General features: G+C 38.9%; 1 protein-coding gene and 1 pseudogene across 1 annotated transcript in view; both read left to right on the top strand.

Annotated features, from left to right (window-relative positions):
- LOC122655707 (vacuolar protein sorting-associated protein 41 homolog) overlaps window positions 1-13,837 on the top strand; it is a 57,729-nt gene extending 43,892 nt beyond the window's left edge. The window contains 13 exon segments of the mRNA XM_043849995.1: window positions 5,338-5,441; window positions 5,510-5,603; window positions 5,692-5,847; window positions 5,934-5,996; window positions 6,138-6,203; window positions 6,756-6,956; window positions 9,530-9,607; window positions 9,689-9,808; window positions 9,954-10,034; window positions 10,447-10,532; window positions 13,010-13,091; window positions 13,247-13,589; window positions 13,592-13,837. Coding sequence (XP_043705930.1) covers window positions 5,338-5,441; window positions 5,510-5,603; window positions 5,692-5,847; window positions 5,934-5,996; window positions 6,138-6,203; window positions 6,756-6,956; window positions 9,530-9,607; window positions 9,689-9,808; window positions 9,954-10,034; window positions 10,447-10,532; window positions 13,010-13,091; window positions 13,247-13,589; window positions 13,592-13,683 — 1,566 coding nt within the window. The 3' untranslated portion in view covers window positions 13,684-13,837.
- Window positions 13,838-16,275: 2,438 nt separating this feature from the next.
- Window positions 16,276-21,802, top strand: LOC122653864 (annotated as a pseudogene).
- Window positions 21,803-22,864: the final 1,062 nt, after the last annotated feature.

Consider the following 22,864-nt stretch of genomic DNA (forward strand, 5'->3'; position numbering starts at 1 on the left):
CTCATTGGTGCGTCCTCTATACCTCTTGCTCAGAGAGCCCTCTCCCTTTATTTATTTTTAAAGAAGTCTTCAGTTCTTTGTCTGAAGGGAAAACAATTGAAGTTCATGGGGAATTGAGATTTCTCTTCGATTCTCTGCAAATTTCTTTGTTCTGTGCTATTCAACTGTAGGGTTAGTTTCGCTAAATATAGCTCCTTTGAAACAACCAGTTGGCCAGCAGTTTGGTTGATTGACCAGAATCAGATCTGGCTGCAGTTGAACCAGAGGTCCCCCGTATATGGTGGTACTTTCTGTTCATAAAATCTGAGTTCAATCATACTCAAACTTGAGTCTTCCAGTTCAAAATTTTATGAAGATCAATTCTGCAACCTGTTGGTTCAACGGTTTAGTTGCACTATTGCAACCTGTTGGTTGCGGGTTCAAAACTTGGAAAAATCCTCTCCTGCTAAGCAAGGGGGTAAGGCTGCATACATTGCCCCTCCCAGACCCTGCGGGAGCGAGAGCCTTGGGCATAGGGATGGTCTTTTTTTTTTTAAATTCTGCAACCAAATGTGAGTCCTGGGTTGCCCCCAGGTCCCATTTGCAGGAGTTTTCTTAATTTTTGTGGCTGCTGGTTTGGCTAATTATTGAGTGGATCCAACCTAAGGTTAAGCAATCTAATCCTGAAGTCTCAAGACATTTGGATCCATATCGTGCGAGTTCCTTAGGAAACAGGAAGTGAAGATGGAACTGAACCTGGAAAGGAGACAAGACGTAACTTGCTCTGATACCACCATCTCAAAAGACCGATCTGATGAGAGGAGGGTGTTCACAGGTATATTAGGAAAGGGATTTCTCACTCTGTCGAGACTTGAGAAGATGATGAAATAGAATTTCAGAATTTCACTTAAGGACAACTTCTCTGGTTATTTACCCTCAAGTATTCCTTTCAGAATTACTTCCCATTTTGGCCTAGTCATAACATTCCAGAAAGATCCCTCCCTCCAAATTTATTAGTCTTTGGTCCCAGATTCTGTTTTGCCTTTCCAAAAGGGCCCTGAACTGTCCTGTTAAATTACAGAATTGCAACTTCTCTGTTTTCTTTATTTTTTTATTAATTTAGGGTGGGCCCCAATGGTTTAGAACCCTAGGTTGCGACTGAAACAGTTGTTACTTTTAAACTGTTAGAACTCTACAGTTTACTCCAAAGCCCTTAAAAGAAACAGTTGTCCAGTGTATATTGCATATTTGCATCCATACTTTAGGACTCCATATGCATAAACTCCTTTGTCATTAGGGTATTTACTACTTAAAACTGATTTAGAATGGTACAAATGGATAATCTCCATTTAAAACTAAATTAAATGGCACAAATAGGAACTGCATCACGTGTGCAAGGAAAAGGAAAACTTAATTTGCAATATTTTCATTGTAATTTGCAATATTTTCATTGTTCTTCTTTATGAATTAAAAGTTTTGGATTGATTTTGGTTCAACTGTTGAAAGCTGTAACTGACATTTGCAATTTCTTTTTGTTTTTAGTCAGATTTTGAGGACTGGTTATGAAACATAGAGAATAGAGATGATAAGTCCTTGTACACATGATGCAGTTCCTATTTGTGCCATTCAATTTAGTTTTAAGTGGAGATTATCCATTTGTGGCCATTCTACTTAAAAACTGATTTAGAATGGCACAAATGGATAATTTCCACTTAGAACTAAATTAAATGGCACAAATAGGAACTGCATCATGTGTACAAGGAAAAGGAAAACTTAATTTGCAAGATTTTCATTGTTCTTCTTATGAATTAAAATGTTTGGATTGTTTTTGGTTCAACGGTTGAAAGCTGTAACTGACATTTGCGATTTTTATTTTTTTTGTTTTTAGTCAGATTTTGAGGACTGGTTCTGAAACATAGAGAATATAGATGATAAGCTTTTTGTATAATTCCTTCTTTCATGCCATTTTTGTGAATGTCATTAATGGTATGAGTCAAAAGTGGTAATTGTACGACAGCATTCATGTCATGTTAGTGTTTCTCTGGCTTCTGGTGTTCCAATGATTCTCTAAGGATTTTTTTGAATCCATTTTTTATAGAATTAGCGTCTCTTTCCATGAGCTTTTCTAGCTTAGATAATCCCTTAAATATTACAATCTTATGTACACCCCTTTCTTCACCTTTTTTGGTTTATTTAAATAGCACGATACTTAACTGATTGTATGTCACACCCCGGCACCCCCCTTAGGAGGATCCGATGGCTGACCCGAATACCCGAGGTACTCAAACACCTCCAGGATCCAGATGCAGTAAGTACAAGTCACAAGCAACCAAAAGATTAAAATATTTACAAACTTACTTAGTCAGAGTACGCACAAGTTGTATTATTTACATAAAGTTCTAGTCTTCTAGTCCACTTACTATTCCCTACATTCGGTTACATTGCATGTACATTTCTCCAAAAGGAAAAGTAACCTACCTAGTATTTACAATGGATTTCCATCCATCAAAAGAATATAAGGAAAGAACAAAAAGAAACAGGAAGTCGGTCTACATTATCAGTCCCTATTCTCCAGACACACTCGGATCGTCCAAGTAATAGGGGTCACACACCTCTCCGTCCATATCAGCATATGGATCGTCACCATAACTCTTCGGCTCGAAACAATCCTCCCTGTCACCATGATATCCACCTGCAGTATTATCTAAAAGAAAAAGAGAAATTCCACAGGGGTGAGCTCCACTGAGCCCAGCAAGTAAAGATAGACCACACACATAAAAGCATAGATCCTATATGCATGGATTAATTTTTAAACCTAATTTTATTTAACAAGCAATGCCTAAGTCACTAGGTCAATGCCATGCCAACAACTCGGGTAATGATCTCAGTTCCTTCCCATTTCCCTAAGACGTACCTCAATTGTTGCATGGGGCCCACATCGGTCGTCGGTACGGTATACCTTCCCGTGGGTAGACCCCTGATAATCATAGCCTGGACCCCACCCCGGCATGTACTCCTCGGGACAAGGGGCTATGATCACCAACACCTGAACGCCTGTTGGTAAGGGTTGTAGCATTAAGGAAATGACATCCCTAGCCATGTGCATCTAAATGACATCGTACAAGGTGTACAGTACTCCCGCATCCCATACTGCGGCACACCATACCACTCGTTTCCAAGCCGACTACGGCGTCTATTCTAACACAAATATTCACAAGGCATATTTCACAGTACATTGTTCACGTTCATAAATCACAAATAACGGAACAATAATTATCACATGTAAAAATTGGAATTCAGATATGCAAATAATTATTGACAATTGTATCCAAGAATGAAATCAAACATTTCAAAAACAATCAAAGCCTATCCCACTTACCTTGTTATGATCGAGATAGTGATGTTGGGTTTTGTTCGGTGTCGGTGGTCGGCGCGACTTGACGAGTGAATGGTAAGGTCCTACGAATGGTCAACCATATCCGGTGTTAAAAAGCGTCAAGAACTCGTGTGGAGTCCTAAGGTTACCTCGTGGTAAAGTTGGACAGGGTCTAGTTCACAAGTGAAACAGCATCTCAGGTTGATGAGGCAGTCAACCGGGACATCAACCTGAGATGGCAGCGTTTTAAAAGTTGAAATAGTTATTCTCTGGTTGATGAACCAGTCAACTAGGACACCAACCTGAGATGGCAGCGTTTTAAAAACTGAAGTTGCATTCTCTGGTTGATGACCTAGTCGACTAGGACATCGACCAGAGATGCACAGCAGCCCCAAAAATGCAGAAAACAGAATCTTTAATGAGGTTTTGGGCAGAATCCTCATTCAATTGATCATGAACATTGTTTGCGTGATCATTACTATGAATGGAACCATAATACGATCGATTTGTATGGAAAAATCGGGGTTTTGAAGATGGGTACAGCCATGAAGGTAATTTCATAAATCAGTCTTTGGATAAAACAGCTCTATGTGGCTGAATATGAATCATTTTATTTTAATTCAATCCCTAGAGCTGTGAATAGGTTAATGCTAAGGTTAGCATAGAGTTAAGGTTTATATATACGTGGGTTTTAGCTTCTAATTCCATAAATTAAAACCCAATTTCATAAACTATAGGAATTGAAAGAACATGGTTCATTCCAATACTTTGAAAATCAACATGGTTTAGTAGGGTTCACTATGATTAGATTAGAGAAAAGATGAGGAGGTGAGGATTTTACCTTAGGCTAGCAAATCCACTCTAATCCGGCACCCTTCTTCTCCCTTTCTTCTTCTTCTTCTTTTCTCTCCTTCTCTGTTTCAACTTCCTTTGCTAAGCTAAAACACTAGTCGGTTGGGTGGGGTGTTAATGGGTCTTAGTTTTTTTCTTTAATTGATTAGATTAGTATAGAAGGTTGTAATGGATAAGTATAATTGATTTCTTTGTTAATCTAGCATAAGGCGGTTGTGAATTTGATAGGTGTCATGTGAGTGTTTAATTGGTGTCATTAACCTAATAACTCACATAATCCAAATTCAATTCTCATTCTAAATTTGTCTTTTTGTAAGATTTTGTTTGTTTAAACAATAAGCCGACCCCTGCGCAGGTATTTGGATTTTGTGGGCCCCATGGGTCCTAGAATGTTGGGGAAAACATTCCAATCCAGTATTCGGGGTGCGGCGGTGAGATCCCCGACTCAAAACACTGGGCCCCGCGCCTCAAGGAGCAAAATTCGCGGTGGCACAATTCTCTGGTTGATGCAGCAATCGATTAGTACATCAACCTGAGAATTCTGTCTTTGTTTTTTTCGTGTCGGAACATCTAAAAGTTGATGCGTTTCGTATGCGAACCCACACGGACATATTTATAATACCAAAAACACCTAATACGAGGTTAGGGTCCCTTACCACGAGTTGTACATCTATGTGGATCCCACAACCGCACGGGGGAGGTATATGTCGTTTTATCGGCAGACGTCGAATTGCTGCTTGGATTCCATCTTCCTCTTCTACCTGCTCGAATACCCAACCGACATTCCATAACGAACACGGTGCTATGACCTCGGGTTCCAAACCTACATTTGGATTCGGGTTAGGGTTCGGGTCGAAAATATGCCAAACTGTAACATTGTATATGTACTTGAATTTCTGATGTTGTGATAATTCTATCACTGTGTGAACTTTCCAGTTTCTTTCCTGGGTATTTGTTGAATACTTCTATTTTTTATTTATGTATCTTGTGTTATCTTTCTTGGTACGCTTTTGCAGCTTAGTTGATTCTATAGATATCATCTTAGAATTATTCTATATGTAAGGTGTTGCATCCTAGCCTATTTTTTTTATTTTTTATTTTGAAATGTTTATTTTTCTTAAAATGTTCAGGTGGGTTTGCGATATCTTGATCATCTGATTTTGGATAGGAAATATGCTGAAGCTGCGTCTCTATGTCCCAAGTTATTACGTGGATCTGCTTCTGCATGGGAGAGGTAGTGTAAATGTCCTAGTAATTATTTTTCTGTACATTGCTTGTTATTAATTGGACTGTTTCTCACAGATGGGTTTTCCACTTTGCTCATCTCCGCCAGCTTCCGGTGTTGGTTCCATACATACCAACAGAAAACCCCAGGTTGCGTGATACTGCTTATGAGGTATGTAATTAAAAAACAGGTGTATATCGTATGCTGTTTCCAATTTACAAATTATTCAACTTTACAAGTATTGTATGTTATGCTGCAGGTGGCTCTTGTAGCCCTAGCAACAAATCCATCTTTCCACAAGGATCTCCTATCAACTGTTAAATCCTGGCCACCAGCAATATATTCTGCTTTGCCTGTGATATCAGCAATAGAACCTCAGTTTAATACTTCGTCTATGACCGACTCACTCAAAGAGGTCAAGATTTGTTATTTGTTATGTCTTTTTATTTATACTGTCCTGTAAATGGTTCTGTCTTGTATTGACAGTGCTTTCCATTACAGGCATTAGCTGAGTTGTACGTAATCAATGCACAATATGAGAGAGCACTAGCATTGTATGCCGATGTAAGTTTTCTAATGGCACATGAGTCATTACACATGGCCATACAACCAACCAGAGTAATACACAGTAAAAAAACAGATAAAGCATAGCTCAGTGAATGTTTCTTGCTTTGATTTTGATTTGGTTATTTGGTTCATTTTCAGATTATGAAGCCTGAAATATTCGACTTCATCGAAAAACATAATTTACATGATGCCATTCATGACAAGGTATTGTAATGCAAGATGAGGTTGAAGTTTTTGTGAAGTCAAATAGCATTTCAGGGGTGTGTAACAAGGTTAAAAAAGAAAAGAAGCTATTGGTTTTACTTATTCTGAATGCACAAATTCATGTTTTCAGTGAAATTCATTAAATTTGTTGCCATGCTTTTGCCTCAGTTGAGAGATTGATTTTTAAGCCTTTTTTGGGTTGAGCGTTGTCTTATAAACTTCATACCTTAACATAGTTATCAAGGTGTCGCCTAGATGTCCAGGCTCCTTGGTTGCCTAGGCTGGCGCATTGGTCCGCCTTGTTGGTGTCGCCTTGATTGTGGACCCTCTCCAACGACTTGGCCACCTTGCCACCTTGATAACTATGATACCTTATATATTGTGCTTTTTTTTAAACAAAAGGAATGTCCTAGAGTATGTTGTGTGTCCTTTAATTTGCAGTTTTTTAAAATTATCTAATAGGTTCTGCTCTCATCTTTTTGGGTTTGTTACATGGGGATATATTAATCTGAGAATTGGATCTCTCTCTTATGGGTTTTGTTTTTCTTGCAGGTTGTTCAACTGATGGTATTGGACTGCAAACGTGCAGTCTCTTTACTGATCCAACACAGGGACATGATTACTCCATCTGAAGTAGTTTCACAAATCTTGGATGCCAATGATAAGTGTGATTCAAGATATTTCTTGCACTCGTATCTGCATTCACTTTTTGAAACTGATCCACATGCTGGGAAGGACTTCCATGACATGCAGGTATATCTATGTATGATATTAGGTGATCTAGTAAAGTCAATGTCTGGTTAGATATAATGCTTTTGTTTTGGCAGCAGGCCCCTACTTTCAACTTTTTTGGGTTGTCTAATTGTCTATGGTTGAAGTTTTTTATGGGGTTTGGATCTTTTTATCAACCTTTATATTTGTCATAGATCATAGTTGTCAAGGCATCACCTAGGCGTCCAGGTGGATCTCTAGGGGCCTAGGCAACTGTTGCCATATTGCAGAGCGCCTTGCACTGATTTAATTGGTATCGGACCAGGTTCTGGCAATTATTTATGCCAAATATCAATTAAGTAAATGTTTTTATATTTATATTTCATTTACTTTAGATATTATTCATAAATAAGCAAATATCCCCTATTCAAATCCAATAAAAATATTAAAAAAATCAAATTCCAAAAGGATAAAAACTCAACCCCCCAGTTCAAGAACAAAAACTGGTTTTTTGGCGGTGGGTGAAATTTTCAACTTTCTAATGCTGAGTTTTTTCTCAAATCTGAAAATTCCATAAATCTTAATATGATAAAACATTGCTAAAAACCCAAAGTGGTAAAATATTCATTTGTTTTGATATTTTAAAAAATATTCTCATTCAGAGATATTTTGACAACATTCATGCACACCAAATAAGGTTTGACCAGAACATAATTCCTTCAATATAAATAAGATTTAAACAATCTTGGATTTGTTGGAAAGCTGGTTTTGTGTTCTACCTAATACAAAAAGTCTCATGTAAAAATAAAATCATTTGATCAGTCAAACTTCTTAGAGAACAAGAACATTTCTCTAAATTGAGAGCAGTTTAATTACTTATTGATAAGATCATATTTTCCAAGAATAGTATAAACCAAATGTATGTGTTGATTGTTTCAAACTTCCAATAGCTTGCTTCTTCAGTTCTGCTGTCTTCTCGTTCTATGTTGATTTTTGATGACTTTATGTGGCTTAATATTGATTTTTGATTACTTAATGTGACTGAATATTGATTTTTGATGACTTGATGTTGCTTGATATTGATTTTTATGACTTGATGTGGCTTAATGTTGATTTTTTATGATATAAAGTATATATTGTAGCATACTAAATAATGTTAGAAAAGATGGGAAATAAAAAATAACACTTGGGCGTCTAGGCGGTCGCCTTATCGCCTAAGCGCTTAGGCACCCCTTCACCGCCTTAGATCGCCTTGCCGCCTTGACAACTATGTCATTGATTTGAGCTTTTATGAACAAAATCATCTCATAAAATGGGAAAAGTTTCCATTTCATCCTAGTAAAGATTTTCTTTTCAATTTGGGAGTTTGAAATATGTGTTGTATTCTGGATTGATACAGCAGCGCTGCTTTTTATTTCATAGCTTTGTCATGTTCATAATACCTAAAGTTTTTGTTTTCAGTATATGTTCCAGGAAACATTTTTAACCTGACTGGAAACAGACATGAAATATGTGTTCTTTTAAACTAGTGTTTGGGCAAAGCAGTAAAATTAATTTGACCCAATGATGCCAACAAATGGATTATAGAGTAGATGTTTGTTTTGCAAATGTCGTTCATGGAAAGCCTGTGAACAATTGAATGTTTATGTATTAGTATTGCAAGGTAGCCAATATATTGTTAAACGCTTACCAATTATCTGTTTCTTTCTCTCTCTCTCTCTCTCTCTCTAAATGTAGATTTTATTTCCTTATGAATGGAGTGAACATTTTCAAAACTTTGAAACTGCTAAGTGCTAATGTAACTAATAAATTAAAATGAAATTTTATTGTAATAAAAAAATGGACTAATAAATGCATGGATTAGATTAATTAATATGACAATTAATCAGAGAGTTATTAGTATATCTTTTCACTTTTTTGAGAAGGATTGCTGATGGGTGACTTGTCAGACCAATGTAATAAACAGAAATGGGAATTTTAGTAATTAATCTTACCCCAGTTTATTTATATAAAGTTGCATCTTGTTGTAACCTTCTTTTGATTTCCCCTCATCTTATTCCCTAAAGTTCTTTAAGTCAGTGGTAAAAAAAGATTTTTTAAATAATTTGAAAGTGACTTGCCATTATGACATTTTCAAGAGCTGTCATTGTCTCACGCTTTTTGAGTTCACAATTTACATGTTGAAAGAAGAAGTGGTTAATAGTACTAAAAGGGCAAAAAAATAAGGTTACAACTTCTTTTTTACCAACTTTGGTTACGACAAGATTTTCTCGTGCTTAAATGCCTTGATATTTGCTTCGACATATGTTTTAATTTGGTGGGCTACCTTGGGTGATGTTGTCCAGTTTAAGAAATGCTGTTTTTAGTTGTCCTCATTTTACAATGTTTTGATCTGTTGGTTTCTCACCCTTATGTCATACGGTTTTGAATTAAATCATCGTATGGTCACCCAGTTGTTGCAATAGTTCGAGTTAATCACCTTTTAGATGAACAATGCCTCCTCCCCTTATTCTCACACTTCTTGAAATATATTAAATTATCTAAATACTTTCTGTTGAATTGTCATTCATATTAATTTATCTAATGATTAATATATGTTTGTTTTACCTTTATAGGTAGAGCTCTATGCAGATTATGATCCAAAGATGCTGCTTCCTTTTCTTCGTAGTAGTCAGCATTACACACTTGAAAAGGTTTGCATTGTAACTAGATAGACTAATGGTGGTTCCTTTAATACTCTGATAATCAAATGACATTCTTATGTTAAAGTTCAGGCATATGACATTTGTGTCAAAAGAGATCTTCTGAGAGAGCAGGTGTTCATCCTTGGGAGGATGGGAAATTCAAAGCAGGCCCTTGCTGTTATCATAAATAAATTGGAGGATATAGAAGAGGTAACCTTGTCTCTTGACTCTCTTTCATCTATTCCAATTTTGAAAGAGGTTTTTCTTCTGGAAGAGACCTTTTTCTCCTTCCAATTCGTATTGCTATGATAATTGAATTTTGGGATTGACTGGTAAAGCTTTGTGACTGTCACAGGCTATTGAATTTGTGGCCATGCAGCATGACGATGAACTTTGGGAAGAACTAATTAAACAGTGTCTCCACAAACCTGAAATGGTAAACGATAGTTCAATTTTGTTATGTATATACATTGTTGTGACCCTTACTTAACAGCTCGAGCTTTTGGGATAAGTGATTATAACATGGTATCAGAGCCAGGGGGCCGGGTGTTTGATACCTGATAAGTGTGAAGGGTTTGTGTAATGTGTTGTTGTGCCCCTACCCGTTGGTTGTGCTCCCTTGGTGCCATGTGCAGAGCCGTGTGTGTGTGCATGGGGGGCCTGCGTGTGCAGGGCGATGTTATGTGTTGATATACGTTTTTGTGGCCCATAACGGCTCGAGCTTTTGGGATAAGAGGTTGTAACAATTTTCATTGTGAAGAATATGCGTAAATATGACTTGTCATATAGAATGCACACTTGCACTATTTTCTTATCTCTCACTTCGTTAATGTTTCCAACAATGGCAGGTGGGTGTGTTGTTGGAACACACTGTTGGCAATCTTGATCCACTTTATATTGTAAAAATGGTGCCCAATGGTTTGACGATACCCCGGTCAGTATAACCAGTTATTATTCTCTTGCGTCTTGATTTGTACATTTCATTTGGCAGCTTTTTTTTCATTTTTCTTCAATTTATTCAAAGTGGAATTCTTTGCTGGCAAATGGATTTTTTATGTTTAGTTATTTTTGTCGAAGAATTTGAGACTTTTCCAGAGGTGTGGCTTCATTTCCATTGAAGCAGCTTGTTGATAGTGTCTGTATTTGTATCTTTTTATTTTTGGTTTCGGAAACTGTTGTGGTCGAGTTCATGGCGATCCTCTGTCCTTCACCTATTCTTTCCTCTTAGATCAAATTTCTGTTATCCATTAAAATATGTCTTTGAAATATATTTGAGTTAGATTTGGGAAAGGAAAATTATAAAATAGAAAGTTTCTTGCACAAAAAGGTGGTCCTTATATCCCTTTGATTGACGGTCAAGCTAGATTTGGGTCATGGTTGACTTATCAATGTGCCCAAATTTGCCAATCGATAAATTGGACGGAGAAGGTCAAATTTTATTGTTGTAACTTGATAGGATGACTGGTTGACATGGGCCATTTGTTGAGCAAAAGTCTTTGCATTGGCCTCATTCTTTACACACAAAAAGTATTTCTTTTGGATTTATTTGACAAAACTGCCTAAAAATATTTTGGTTATTCTGCCATTGTAGGGATTTTTCCTGGTCAGTGTGCTACGTTAGAAAACTAGCTAGAATGGAATGTTTTCGAATTAGTCAAGATGATACACTACAGCCCACTTAATGTTGAAACTTCCATATCCTGTGAGCATAATTTCTCCAAAATACTTCAGAGCTTGCGACAAGTATTTGGACTTTCTCCTTGTGAGCTCCAAGAGTTGCTCTCCAGACAATCACTGATGTTATCTGCGTTGAACTAATATGCACTCTATAATCCTATGGATTCATTTTCTCCTCACTTTTTTAAGTTTTTTGTGTCTTGTTTCAAGGTCTTCTGACTGGCTTTTTAATTCCCTTTGTTTACGCTCTGCCGACTTCGCTCAAAACTCTATCTCTCTAGAGGATAAATAAGATATTGCTTGTGATCGTCTTCTCACAGTATTTTTGTTGAATTTTCAATTGATGCATCCATAGTTCTAAGTCTGTTGATTTAGTCATTTTGATGCAGTATCACTTGGCTGGTTGGACCAGCATGAAAGGATTTGGAGAGCCAAACCCAAACAGAACCTGTCCAACAAAATGGGCATAGTAAATTGAATAGAAGTTTGTTGAGTTTACTCTTTGAGAGTGTGTGTAATCTCTTTCCCTTCCCCTGCAACTATTCTCTTCTCCTATCAGGCCCTCCACCAATTTGGTATCAGAGCCGAAGGATCCACATCCTTCCCCATCCATCTCTTCCTTCAAAAAAAGCTTTCCTCCCTATATCTTTACTGTGTTACTGTTCTTTCACAATGAACAGTAAACCCAAACCAACCGCTACAACCCCATCCATCCGACTGTTGCAACACCCCATCTTCCTATTTCCACCAATCCCCCCTCCCCCCCCCCCCCCAAAAAAAAGTCTCTGTTGCAAGACAGAGAAGTTGTATCAAAACTCTCACCCCATCTCCTCCCATTCCTGCCGTAACCTTCCCGATACCCCTCTACCTTTTTTTGCAGACAACAAAAAAAGTACTTCTTCGAACCACTGAAACCCCATCCCCTTCACGCAGCATTCCTTTATATCTCTCGCTGAAACCCAATCCACCCCTTCGATTCCACAGGCAGAGAATCAGAGAATTGAACAAAACCGCCGTAACTTTCCCATTACCCCTCTACCTTTTTTTGCAGACAAAAAAAAAAAAAAAAGTACTTCGAACCACTGAAACCCCATCCCCTTCACGCAGCAACCCTCTACATCTCTCACTGAAACCCAACCCATCCCCTTCAGTTCTACAGGCAGAGAATCAGAGAATTGAACAAAAGGAAGCATATGTTCCCGGTTGCTCCTGGATTTCCTCCTCCTTCCTCGCATCTCAGCTCCCCTCGCAGCTCTCCATTGACGAAACCAAGTTCCAGTTGAACTCAGCCATTGCTGATCCTCTAACTGCCAGTGGAAAGAGACTCGAACACGTTTCTTCAAAACCCGCTGCCTTGCGATAAGTTTATCTCCTTAAATGAGTTTAAGTACGTTAGAGTTTGAGTTTGAGCTTGAGTTTCATATTGTAAGTTGTTATTTTCCGTTTCATAGTCTATCTAGGAGCCTTGTTATTTTCTTCTTTAAATACTTGCATGTAACCCAACAAAGGACATAATGAACTGAATATTAGTTTCTTGAGTTTACTCTTTGAGAGTGTGTGAATTGAGTGCGTATGATTGTGTGATCTCTTTCCCCTTTTCCTGCAACTATTCTCTTCTCCTATCCGGCCCTCTACCACATTTCCTATCATCTCTCTTTTGAATTGAGTGCACAAAACCAAGAAGCCATGGGAATATTTCTTTCTTCTGCGATCTCATCTGTGTTTCATCTGCAGGCTTAGGGATCGATTGGTCAAGATTATCACGGATTACAGGACTGAGACATCTTTAAGACATGGATGTAACGATATCCTCAAGGTATTCTGGGGACATTCTCCATTTCTGCATTCTTATTCACGTCCATTGCCATCTTTTTTTATTGCCTTATATCCCGCCAGAAGCTGTTAACCTACGATTCTTTGCTTTGGGGATAGATTTGGATGCTGACTTTTGTGTTTCTTTGTAACTGACAGGCAGACTGTGTCAACTTGTTGGTTAAATATTACAAGGAAGCCCGGCATGCAGTTTACTTGGATACTGGAGAAGAGGAAACTCGAGCGAAAAGGGATGATAATAGAGCAGCTCAGGCAAATGCTAAAGTAGCTGGTATGGGAACAATGGAGCTCAAGTCGAAAACTAGGGGTGGTGGAAGGTGTTGTGTGTGCTTCGATCCCTTCTCTATTCAGAATGTCTCAGTCATTGCATTCTTCTGCTGTCATGCCTACCATATTACCTGTCTCATGGATTCCACAAATTCCACCGGTCGTAAGAGTGGGGCCCAAGGAAATTTTCAAGAATCTGTATCAAATCATGATTATATGATTATGATGATGATAACGATGATACCCAGTCGGGTGCATCTCGCATGCGTTGTATCTTATGTACGACAGCTGCAGGGTCACATTTGTAATTTTCATTTTTTTGGGGGGGGGGGTTGTTTGGGTTGGGAATTGGGTTTGATAGGTGTGCCATTCATCTCAAATGTGTTTTCTTGCCTGAAAGGGTGTTAAATTTTTTGTATTCTAGTTGTTGATATATATTTGTCGAGGCTTTTCTTTTTGCAATGAGTGTAGAGAGTTGTCCTAACATTGTTCCGAGTATGATATGTATTGGGCTTTGATTCTCCTGTTTTGTGGATTAACTCTGCTTTGGAATTCTTAGTCAATTGCATCAACATGACATTTGGGCTCAATTTGGATGGTTGGAGTAAATATTTGATATTTGAAGGCATGGAATGTGAGCTTGAATCTTACATTGATATTATCCTGGTCTTTGAGGAATTTTGGGGTAGTATCCAAGGTTTTAAAACTTGGAATCAGTCTCCAGATTGATTTCCATTGATTCTGATCTGTTTCTGGTTTCAGCCGATTCCGATTTGCAAGGGCAATTCACCCAATCCATTTTCGATTTCTTGTTATCAACAACAACTCTGCTGGTGGGTCGTGGTTGATCTCGACATGGAATAGCTAAAAAAAAAGGCATATGCACTGCACAAGGATCTTGCCACTGCAGGGCCTAGGGAGGGTCATAATGTACGCAGCCTTACCCCTGTTTTCAGCTGTTTCCAGACTTGAACCCATGACCACTAGGTCACAATGGAGCAACCTTTAACACTGCACGGCCTGATTCAAGGCGATTAAATCTTGAATATGTTGGCAAATTGATTTAGGAGGTTACTACCATATTGTTTCCTTACTATATAGTGCTTTTATCATAGAAAGGAAAAATTTGGAAGGGGTTCTTATGGTCAAGGAAGCAATAGGTTTACGGATTGATGAGGTGGCGCACCTATGCAAATTGCTTGGTAGTATTGGAGAGTAGGGGTGCAAGTTTGGCCCTGTCGATCCAAACCCGTCCTGAGCCCGAACAGGGTCTGGGCTGTGATATTTGGCCCCGAGGGCAGGTCAGGGTTGGAAATTTCTGGCCTTGAGTCAGGGTTGGGCCAGGGTTGAGGCCTCGGTCTTGGCCTGGCCTGGCCCTGTTTTAAGTTTTATATATATATATATATTATAAACTTTAAAAGTCATCCATATTTTGTTATATAATATATTATATATGAAGATAATAAGCGATATAATACATTTTATTATAGTGTTATTTTATGTAAAATTGATAATTTTTTCCCCAACTCATTCTAATCCATGCATTTCCTTCCCCCTCCCCATGATCAGGGCAATCAGAGTCAGTCCGGCCCGATCCTGAGGACGGGTCAGGGTTGGATTTTTTAGGCCCTGAGTTAGGAACGGGTCGGGCCTGGGTCGAACTAAGGGGACTTAGGGTTGGGCTAGGGTTCTATAAAGCCCGACCCAACCCGACCCTATTGCAGCCCTATTGGAGAGCTTACAATCATAAAAGATGATACTATTTAAGAGAGTTTTCCTACATTGTGGAAGAAGGGTTCATACAAAATCCTAGGGTAATTGATATTCTTCCCTACTAGTTGAAGTTTCAAAATGGCTATTTATTTTTTGAAACCCGTTTCACTACAATGATGGGTATCGGTGAAGGAATACCTCTTTCACTGTGATTACGATAAGTAGATTTGATTTGTAACAAAATGAGGGAATATAAACCTCTCCAACTCTTAAAGTGTGCAGTGCGACAGTGGCAGGTGGAAATGTCGACACCTAGCAGCTTGGACAGTTGGATATCCAAGCTGCTAGGTGTCGACATCTCCACCCGACACTGTCGCATTGCACACTTTTAGGAATTGGAGAGGATTAAAATCCCAAAATGGCCCTTTCCAAGCCAGGCTGCCATCTCTCTCTTCACTCCCTAGGTAGAAAAGGAACTAGATCAAAACCAAGGATTTTAAATTTGGAATCAGGGTTGAATCGGTCTCACTCGGAATGGAATCGACTAGAATTGATCCTAAAAGCCTTAGAAACAAGGTTTTAAAACTTAGAATCAGAACGAAATCGATGAGAGATGATTACGATCCGAATCAAACCCAAGTCAGCCTAAACCAGTTCATGAAAATGGGAATCTAAGCTATTTTATGGTGAAAATCAAATTTGTTTAGGAATCGAGAATCGGCCCATGAATCCGTCCAATGACTCCTATTCAAGATGGATTATAAATGACTAGGAATTGACTGATTCAAGAAGAAATGATTAGGAGCGGTGGATATTGAGATTAGTGTCAGCCGATTCCGATCCAAATTGGCCGATTCACTTATCTTATTCTTGATTTTAAAACCATGCTTAGAATTGATCTTCAGATCTGAAATCCCTGAGATCCGGTTACAAAACCCTAAAATCGGCTGTTCCAGAATAGCCAGAGTTGGAAACGGGACTGGTTATGGCCATTCCGATTCCAATTCCGATTTTTTGAAACACAGATGACCCAAAACACCCCGTCCCCGATCCACCTTTATCGCCCCCAGTACTACTGGGGTGCTGTGCGCATCGTGCAGCGCAGCATCGCCCATGTGTGCACGTAGTGCTGTGCGCATCGTGCGGCAGGATTCTCTGTTTATCAACTTCTCATTTTCCTGTTTTTACCCGCCAAGGGCCAAGGCCAAGGCCGGGAGAGAGAGAGAGGATCAGAGTCAAGATTGAAAGATGCTGAGGGTGAAGCGTCTGATGGAGGCTCACCAATGTAACACGATCGGAAAAGCTGCACTCACGAGGCTCCTCAGAGGAAGCCATGAAGAAGAGCTCTTCTCTCTCCCCTCACAGAAGACTTTCTGTCGCTCCCTCGACATCTACCAGGTTCTTCTTCCCCTGTCTTCTTTCTTTATCAACTTTCCACCGACTATGTATTCTCTTCCTCCACTCCCTCTTTTTCAATTTTCAACTTCGCAATCTTGTTTTGTTTTCTCCTCCTTCCGGAACCCACTTACAATTTCTTAAAGAGAAAAAACCGATTCCTTTGCAGATCGGCAACAAAGCTGCCATTGAGAAGGAGCGCGCTAGACTGTACGTGGCCATTCGTTGGACTTGAATTTTTTTAGTCCTCTTGCATTGTAAAGTTAGTGAAAAAGGGTAGAAAATTGAAAACTAAATTAACTTACCGAAACTCACTCCATGTGCTTTAGGTCAGTGCAGATGAAATGAATAGAGGATACTTTGCTGACATTTCTGAGCTCAAGAAACATGGTGGTAAGGTAATCAATTGTTTCCCCTCTTTTTTTACTGGGTTACCATCTTAACTTCTCAAGGAACTAAACAATTGATATAATGTCCTTGTTGTATTTTCATTTTTCAATCTTTTTAGGGCAGCTAATTTATCATTTCATAATCTTGTTTTGGATAGATTTGTGTGGGTTGTCGTAACAATTGAACCCATGTACTACTGCTATTAATGGCCTGATAGTTGCTGATGGGCTTCTCAGTTTGCAATGGCGAATAAAATTATAATTCCAGCCATATCTGCTGCAAAGTTTCCCACAATAGAAGTGAACTTCTCGGATGGGAAAAGTCTTAAACTACCCATTGTCTCTGAAGGAATTGGAGTGGAAGCTAACGAAATGATTGTACCTGCGGCATCTTTACTGTGTCTTTCATTTCGAGCAAGCTCTCAGGTCGGCAATATTATTATCTCTTAAAAATATATAATGAGTGTATCACCTGTTTCACTGGTTTTTCTTTTTGGTAGCTGCAGAAAATTTACACTAGTAGTGGGATATCTGTAGAATTATGATCTTCTTGTTCTGACATTGTATCTTCTTGAAGGTTAACCCCTGATGTTCATGTATGAAAAGACACAGGGAAAGACACTTTAAGTTTTAAACCTCCAATAAATAATTTCTCCAACTAGCTCCAGAAGAAGCTTTATGAACCAGAATAGATTATTTAAATTTTCATGCCCAATCAAAGAGGTAGATCTTTGCACCTTTTTACCTCCTTGGGATGCTTCAATCCCTTTATATGGTTGGCCACCTTGTCAGAAATGTAATTTTGAAGCGCATGTTTTTGTGTCGTTTCATTGCCCAAGTGTTGGAAGACCTATATCATGGATAAGGTCTTCATTCTTTATACATTCTGTTCCTACTTCCAACTCTGTCTGTGGGTTTACCAATGGAACATGAGAATTTGCTAACAATCTCCTCAACTAATATAGGTTCATGGTGTTGCAGTGGACTCCTCCACACTCTAGATGGATTCCTAGAAGACCTATATCATGGATAAGGTTTTCATTCTTTATACAGTCTGTCTTCCAACTCTGTCATTGGGTTTACCAATGGAACTTGAGAATTGGCTAACAATCTCCTCAAGCCATATGGATTCATGGTGTTGTAGTGGACTCTTCCACATTCTAGATGGATTTCTAGAGATCAACTCTTCGCTTTTCCCTCTTTATTCATTCTTTCTACATTTATTCTTCTTTTTTCCCTTTCTTTTCCCAATGTTTCCTGTGATCTGCAATAGAAAATGATCTGTTAAAACATTAGGACCTTCAATCTTCATTTTTCTTTTTGATTCCATCAATCCCATCGATGTACATGACCCACAGAACCATCCCTGCCACCAACCAAGCCAACAAAGTACTATAGAAACCTGCTTAGACCTATCAAGAACCCTGTCAAGGTCACCCACCGCCCTGGAATCTAGACTAAGTAATTCTATCCTGATCAATCATGTCAATAACCTTCCACAATCTTTGCCTTTCATTTTCTCTTTAATATGACACTTCTTTACTCCCCCCCTCCTTTCTCAGACACTTAATTTTTGTTGTTTTATGGTTTGTAATTGTTCGTCAATATTTTCAGTTGGGGCTGTGTACAGTGTACAAGTGTCAAGATGTGTCAGATGTATCAGTTGCAGCATGTGTCAGCTTCGGAGCCAATTTGGGCAGGCTAAGTGGCAGAATTGGAAGAAGGGGTTTTCTGGAGAGTTGTAGCGCATTGAGTCACCTTTCCAATGCAACTGGAATTGTGACAATCTGACTCCAGATGGGGGAGTTATGGCCATTTCCGTACGATCACTCCAGAAGGCGAAGGTGTTTGACAAAACGTCTCAATGAGGGGTTTCACGCAATTCTTGATGATGTGGGTCCCATTTGATGACATCAGCAGGGGATGACATGGCAAAGTTGATGAGGTGGTAGTGTGCCACGTGGTAGCACAGGTGGCAGGCAGCATGGTTGGCCACACATGAATGGCAGTAACAACAACATGATATGGGGCAGGCTACAGCCATGCCTGCAACAGTTGCACAGGGCTGGCAGCCATGCCCGCATGTAGGTGCAGCAGCAGCTAGCCAGTGCTGGCTTGGCGGGCACACCGCGCGTGAGGTGCTGTGCAAGGCTGCACAGGGCCGTGGGGTTGGCATTACATGAGACTCTTATGTCTGGGTTTCCAATGGCCATGGCAATCAATGCCCGTGAAGTACCCGATGTTTCGACTCAAAGAAGGTGCAAAATGTGCCCCTCTTGGGAAGCAGCGTGTTTGAGATGAGAAATTTGAGTTGTTTTTCCGTTCTAGAATAAGAGTTGTTAGACCAAGATCTCGTGACTTAGATCTTGATCAGACGGTCCTCTTCGAAGCATTCGAAGCATATCATTACTGACGTCGAAGAGTCCCCCACGTGCTCTAGGATTCGTTGCATGTAAAATGTCTCGTTGAGCCGCGATGTGCTGAATCCTTCATTGTTGCCATGTAGCGTGCACATACCATACTCTCCATCGAGATTCCATTTCATTCCTTGTCGTTCATCCCGCTCAATGTTCATTCTGCCCCACGATCTGACGATCCTTAATCAACCTGTGTTTTGGCTCTGTGATCTGACGGCTATCATACATGCTGCCTAGTTGTGATGAGACACATTATCACAATATAACCCAGATTCCATTTGGGATGATTTGGGCCTTCCCCTTACTCTAATCCAACGGTCCAACTTCAAGTGATCATATCTTGCTCAGTTTAAGTCGGAATTGCCCCCTTTTTGCTGTATTCCCCAAATTGTCCCTAGAACATGATTAACCCCTTTGTGGGTGGTTTTGGAGTTGTTAAGCCTTAGAAAATCAAGAAACACTTGTAGAGGGTAGATGGGATTGTTGGGAGTGCACTGAATCATCCTCAACCACCATTCTTGAAGCTTTGAAGCTCCATTGAAGGTCTTGAAGGGTAGGTGAGCCTTTATGAACACTTATTGAGGGTTCTTTGCAATAAAGACAAGGAAGAGAGAAGCAAGAGGTCCCCACTTGCTTGCACACACTTGAAGATTCAAGTTATCCATTATTTTGGGTTAGTTGAAGATTCTAGTGCTCATTAAAGCAGAAGTTAGTGACACAAGGTCCTCTCCAGGTATCAGGAACAAATCCGGGCACAGTTGTAAGGATTTCTACCTCTAGGTAGTTTCATTTTAGTTCTTGTGTCTACTTGTATGCTACCCCTAGGTTGTACTTGTTGAAATACCTAGTCTTGCTTGTGCAAAACTTTAGGGCATTCTATAAGTCCATTGACTTTATATTTAGGCAATTTGCCGAACCACATTTATTTTGTGTTGTGGATTGCTTGTGTAGATATTTGGAAGTGCCTTGTCTGCAGGATGGATGTGGACTACCTAGTATGCTTGGCCACATATTGGTTACAGTGTGGGTATGCACACGACTGTGTGTTTGACTGTTCCAGTGCTGGGTGTGAGTTGTCAGTCTCAGTAGAGAGTCAGTTAAAAAGGGAAAAGAAATTTTCAATCCCTGATTCACCCCCCTCTGAGTGACAGCCATTGTCCAACAATTTTATCCAACCCTATCTCCTAGCTGTTCTTAATTCCTTATAAGATTCAGGTTCTTAAACCCAATTAATCACTTCAATCCATCTAACACCTATATTCTAGGCATTCCTATTTACCTGTGGCTAAAAGGTTCTGCATCTTGGATGCTTTCCATGGAGATAAAAAAACCAGTTTTTTTTAATGGAATTTCCAGATAGCTAGACAGAACCCACAGATGGCCGTACCACTTTCCTCCATACATTTTAACCGTTGCCTTGGGGAATATTACTTCATCCATATTTCTTATATAAAACTGGATTACAAAACACATGGTTGGAAGTTAAGAATCTTATTGGGAATTTTATATTTCAGTTGCTCTTTTCATATAATTTTCTTTTCTTTGACAGGCAATGATTGACTCTTGGACTGTACCATTTCGGAAGCATTTAGGGCGTCAAGTAATATTCAGATATACGAGGTAATTACAGAATTTAATATAACCATACCCTTGTGATGGCAGCCTTGCTTCGTCTAAATTGTTCATCAAGCTTATGTTGTAGAGCTAAAAGTTTTACTCAGAGATCTTAATTTTGTCACTAATAGCAAAGCACATTTCTTTTAAAGGACATCTGTTAACTCCACCCAGACGACTTCAGAAGGACTTGAACCTATTTAATAATTCTTTTAACCAAATTAAATCCCTGTCTTGTCTTGTAATTGATATGCTTTCACCCACAATTATTGGGTTGTTCTGGATTGATGAATCTTAATCACATGTAGTTTTTTTTTAAAGTTTTTTTAGTTTTTTTTAGTTTTTTAGTTTTTTGATGAAAGTGTAATCACACAAACCACACACCATTCACAAATCTTAATAACATGTAGTTTTGATCTATTGATTAATGTCATATTTTCAGGTTTCGTTTATAGACTCTTGGTTGTTATCCATGAGTCCCATAAAGCGACTGCTTCTTCGGATAATGCGAAAGTCCAGTGCTGATGAAAAGAACAATGCTCTCCAAAGGCAGTTTGTATATTCATTTGGCGACCACTATTATTTCAGAAAAGAGCTTAAAGTTTTGAACCTTCTGACAGGGTATGATGGTTGTGCTTACTTCAGTTCATCATGGTTCTACTACACAGGTATTGTTTCTGAAGTATGAATCTAACTGTCGCTTGCATACAGATATATCTTCCTGCTGGACAGTTTTGGTAGAATTAGATGGCAAGGTTTTGGATTGGCAACAAAAGAGGAGTTGGTATCCCTGCTAGCATGCACGTCCCTTTTATTGGAAGAGAAATGATTCCAGCTTGCTTGCTTAGGTGATCATAAACCCGTATTTTGACTCGTGTAACTTTTAGGCACATGCTTGGAAGAAGGAAGAGAACTCATGAGAAGGTAATGTCCCAAATAATGTCAACTTCTTTAGTTGTTAATGCTGTTTGTTTTGGTTACGCTGTTAAGAATAGTTTGGATAATTTTGTGGATGAAATCCTCGGCCCTGTGTAATCTCTGAGCTTGCAAAATAAAACATGAATGTAGGCAACAAACCCCCAGCCTCTTGCCTTGCTGATTATTTTAAATACACCCATTGGTCTGGTTATTGAAGGGCAAATCCAATAATTTTGTTTCAAGAAAAAGAAACCCACTGTATATTAGTAAATGGAAACACACTGTGCGACATGGGTACCTCGAATGGCAGGGGTCGACTGTTAGTAGGACCCACCGCTGAATGGATGTGAACCTTTTCCTTAGACAATATTCCCTACTATTCTAAGGTATTACAGGAATTTCAGTAAAGTTTTTAAGAATGTCTTCTTTTTTTTTTTGGTAACTTTTAAGAATGTCTTCTAAGGTATGAAGATTTACTACTAAGGTTCGGCCCTGCGTGATAACATTTCTGTTTCTGGACCAAATTTCTGGACAAACAAATGTGTTACCAAGTGCATTTGTTATGCACAGTAATTTCTATTTTATAACTTCTATAAAATTTAAAAAATGTCATTGAATACCCAAAAAAGTTGGTGGTGGTGGTTGAAGTTGCATACTTGCATTGGAGGTATTTTGAACATGAAATTACTGTTTTGTCCATCAAAGTGATAATGTACTCTTTAAAACAACTCCCTTCCCCTCCCCTCATTATTTCACGCTTTTGTTTCTGGAACAGAGAAGTTCTAAATTAAAGTTTCTGTCTTCTCTATTTTTTCAAAATGAATAAAAAAAACAGAGAAATAAAGAAACACTTACTTTTTATTTTTTTTTCTCATTTTTTCGGTGAACTTTCTGCTTCTTACCTGTTTTAGATTGTTCCCAGCTTTTATAAGACTCCAGAGAAGAGACAAACTTGTCGACTTCCAAAACTTGCTTTCACATCTGGGGGAGATTGGGGGGGGGGGGGGGGGAGAAATCTTTTAAAGACGATTTTTGCCGACAAT

This window comes from Telopea speciosissima, chromosome 3 (assembly GCF_018873765.1).
Source record: "Telopea speciosissima isolate NSW1024214 ecotype Mountain lineage chromosome 3, Tspe_v1, whole genome shotgun sequence".
NCBI classification, from domain to species: domain Eukaryota; kingdom Viridiplantae; phylum Streptophyta; class Magnoliopsida; order Proteales; family Proteaceae; genus Telopea; species Telopea speciosissima.